At 38.7% G+C, this 3,655-nt stretch overlaps 1 protein-coding gene across 1 annotated transcript in view; it reads right to left on the bottom strand.

Moving 5' to 3' along the window:
• MCTP1 (multiple C2 and transmembrane domain containing 1) overlaps window positions 1–3,655 on the bottom strand; it is a 219,047-nt gene that overhangs the window by 41,794 nt on the left and 173,598 nt on the right. Inside the window, exon 13 of the mRNA XM_031557436.1 lies at window positions 190–243. Within this exon, the coding sequence (XP_031413296.1) occupies window positions 190–243 (54 nt within the window). The remainder of the gene's footprint in view (window positions 1–189; window positions 244–3,655) is intronic.

Genomic DNA, 3,655 nt, shown 5'->3' with positions numbered 1-3,655 from the left:
AAAAAAGGGCAGGATTTATAGTCCTCTATCTTTTCCTGCAACACACAGTAGCATTGTTAGGATGATAAACAGCTCTGTCCAATTTTCTGGATTAAAACACTTCAACTTCTCTTTTAACTGCCTGTAAAAACAGTGTCATGTCTAAATTCTCCCATCCCCAGGTACGCAAGTGCTAGGAAAGATAATTACCTTGTCATCTCTGTCATCCTCTTCTTCCTCGTCCTCTAGCATGTCCTCCACTACCTGCAGACAGAAACAGTAGTAGTTGTCATGATTTAAAAAGGAAGAGTTTTGTTCTGTCAATTCTAAACCTTTTGTAGATGAAAACTTTATTAACATTTGAAATAAATGCACAGAAGGAAAATGTACAACTAGGAAAATACACTTCATCTAGAGATTCAAATTTAGGAAAGTGTTGTAGCGTTAACTGACATACATTAGGGAATTACATACTGAAAACCTTTCCTGTACAAAATGCTTGCTTGACAGTTTAAGTATTTAAAAGCTAGTTCAAAATTCAATGTATGATAGTTTTAACTAAAGGAATCCTTTTTCACCTCCACTGGTGGCTGTACAGTACACACATGCTCATTTTAATTTACTGTTACCTAGAGAAACACGCAACATTTCTAATAGAATTTACAGTATACATCAAGAGATTTTTAGAAAATAAAAAACCAGGAATAAATTCATATTATCTTGTCTCCTTCTGATCTACAACAATGACACATACCATATGTTCTATTATCTCTATGTTTCTTAATAGCAATTTTATACAATCTGTGCATCTAACTTTCTGCACGTTAATCGCTAACTAGTTGCCACATGTATACATTATGTATTTTTCAATTTAAATAGTGGAGAAAGTTCTAATTAAGTTGGTACTCTCTCATATCGGGAAAGGATGTAGCTACTTATATAATAACTTACATGTAAATATTTATTGTAATATAAAACCAGACATAATGAAGCCCAGAAAAGATCCACCTAGCCCAGTGTCATATGAGTGCTTAACAAAAAAACTATATACTATATAACATGCATAAAAAGGTAAGCAAAATAAAAGTTCTAGAAATGCTTGCATCAATTCTTCTGAGGAATAGGTGAACTGAGAGGATAAAAATAAACTCTTAGGGGCTAGAATGGGATGGAAACCCTTTTGCCACACTGAAAAAGGTCAGTAATTACATCATTAAGTGTCTAAAACCCACGATATAAGCCCGAATCTGTTGATTCAGATGTTGTCTACGCCTGGAGCTGACTAGCCTCACTAGGTCTCTTACTTTGTCAACATTAATATTCCCAAAACACGTAAATAACTTTTTAAAGTACATCCAGAATTTCCTTGTCTTAACAGAAGAATGCCTGCCTCACATTAGTGCTAAAGTTAACTTGGAGACAAGTAGTTGAATTGGAAACCTCTAAAACTGTTGCAAATGATGACATCTCATTGAGATCACTTACACAACAATAATCATTCTAAATTATCTAGATAATAATACTTCAAAGTCATTTTTTTCTTCCTCATCTAATGATTTTAAAGTACTTTACAAGCTTCTACACAGTGGCAAAATGTTAAAGGACAAAACTCCTTTCAAATCCCTTAAATCCCCAGGACTGAACCCAGATTTTCATCTCAACCACTCCATTTTTAAATTCAAAAGTCACTACCAATCTGTGTTCTTGTTCTAGGTTAGTCATACCATCAATTACATTTGGCTTTAGAGAACTGAAATATCTGCAAAGGAAAACAGAATTCAATTACTGTAGTGATATAAAGTAATAGTGTTCTCAAGCCCAAGATACAGACTCTTTAATGTAAATGAAACTTAGTCTATGCTTTCACTTTTCTTGAAATTCTAAAGAAGAGTTAAGAAAAACAACACATGAATATTCAGACAGCATGGACAGAATAATACAATCCATTAAAGCACCGTAACAATGGTTTTTCAGAACTTTCACACAAATTAAAGCAGGAATGGTAGATTATTCATAATTACTAGATATATGAAGAATTAGTGGATATATGAAGAGTATGTTGAAGCCTTATAAAAGCTGTAGACGAAGAATGAGGTTGCAACCAAGAAGCAAAAAAATATCCAAAGAATTTGTCTTCCCTTGGGAAGGTGTTGAAGGGGTCAGGAGCACAAGTGATGTTCTTCACTGTCCTCCCAGTGGGAGACAGGGATCTGAGCAGAAGGAAGAGAATTGACCAGTTGAAAGACTCCTCTAGGAAGGCACTGCATCCAAAAGCGTAGCTGAAGAGACACTAGACTAATGAACACAGCCTGGGAAATAAGCAAGGGGAGCTGGAAATTGTGATGCACTCTGAAAATGTTGATGTTATTGCCATCACAGAAACATGGCGGGATGACTCACAAACTGGAACACCACCACTGATGGCTACAAGTTTTTTTAAAGGGAAAGGCAAGATACGAGGGGCAGGGGAATTGCTCTCAATGTTGAGGAGTGGATAGACTGCAAGAAGCTCCTTCAGAGAAACAGTCAGGAACAGGTGGACAGCCTGCAGGTTAAAATTATGGATGGGATGAATAAAGGAGAGAGGTGGTTGGGGTCTACTACAGGCCACCTGACTAAGAGGAGTCTGTTGATGAGGTCTTCCTGTGTCAGCTACAGGAAGTTTCATGTTCACAGGCTTTTATCCTGAAGAGGGATTTCAACCACCCAGCTATCCACTGGCAAGACAGTATGGTGAGCTGCAAGCAATCCAGCTGAATCCTGGAGCCCATTGATGATAACTTTCTGGCTCAGGTATTGGACAGACCAACCAGAGGTGAAGCGTTGCTGGACATGGTGCTCACCAATGTGGAGAAGATCATTAAAGATATTAAGATTGGAGGCAGCCAGGGCTGGAGCGACCATGCCATGATTGAGTTCATGATCTCAAGAAACATGGGTCTGGCAAACAGTGGAGTCAGGACTTTGAACTTCAGAAAGCAAACTTCAGGCTGTTTAAGGAACCGTTGAATGTGATCTCCTGGGAAGAAGTCCTTAGAGGCAGGAGTGGAACAAAGATGGTTACTCTTTAAAGATGCCCTTCTGGTAGCATAAGAGTTCTCCACCCTCAGAATAAGAACATGGACAGGGGAGGCAGGAAACCAGCATGGCTTGGCAAGGACCTGCTGGTCAAACTGAGGGAAAAGAACTCAAAGTCTGTGAGTACAGATATTGGAAGCAAGGGTGTGTCACCTGGAAAGAATACAAGGATACTGTTCAGACTTGCAGAGATGGGATTAGAAAGCCAAGGTGCAGATAAAATTGAACTTGGCAAGAAATCTTAAAAACAAGAAGGAATTCTACAGGTACATAAGTAGAAAAGTCAGGCCAAAGAAAGCATACTCTCTCTGCTTGGTAAGAAAAGACAACTGAATACAACAGTATGGAGAAGGTTGAGGTACCCAGTGAGTTCTTTGCCTCTTCACTGGCAGCCAAGATTCTCACATCGCTGACCCTCATATTTCTGAACCTGAACCTCTAGGTGGGAAATGGAGGGGCAAACTTACCTCTCTATAAGGGCGGAGCAAGTCCAAGTCCTACTCATGACACTGAAAGAGTACAGTTCCATGGGGCAGGACAATATATAACCCAGGGTCCTAGGCAAGAAAAAAGGGAAACACCATTCCCATTTATAAAA

This window comes from Meleagris gallopavo, chromosome Z (assembly GCF_000146605.3).
Source record: "Meleagris gallopavo isolate NT-WF06-2002-E0010 breed Aviagen turkey brand Nicholas breeding stock chromosome Z, Turkey_5.1, whole genome shotgun sequence".
NCBI classification, from domain to species: Eukaryota; Metazoa; Chordata; class Aves; order Galliformes; family Phasianidae; genus Meleagris; species Meleagris gallopavo.
The sequence above is the reverse complement of the archived record's forward strand: the minus strand, read 5'-3'. Positions and strand labels throughout refer to the sequence as shown.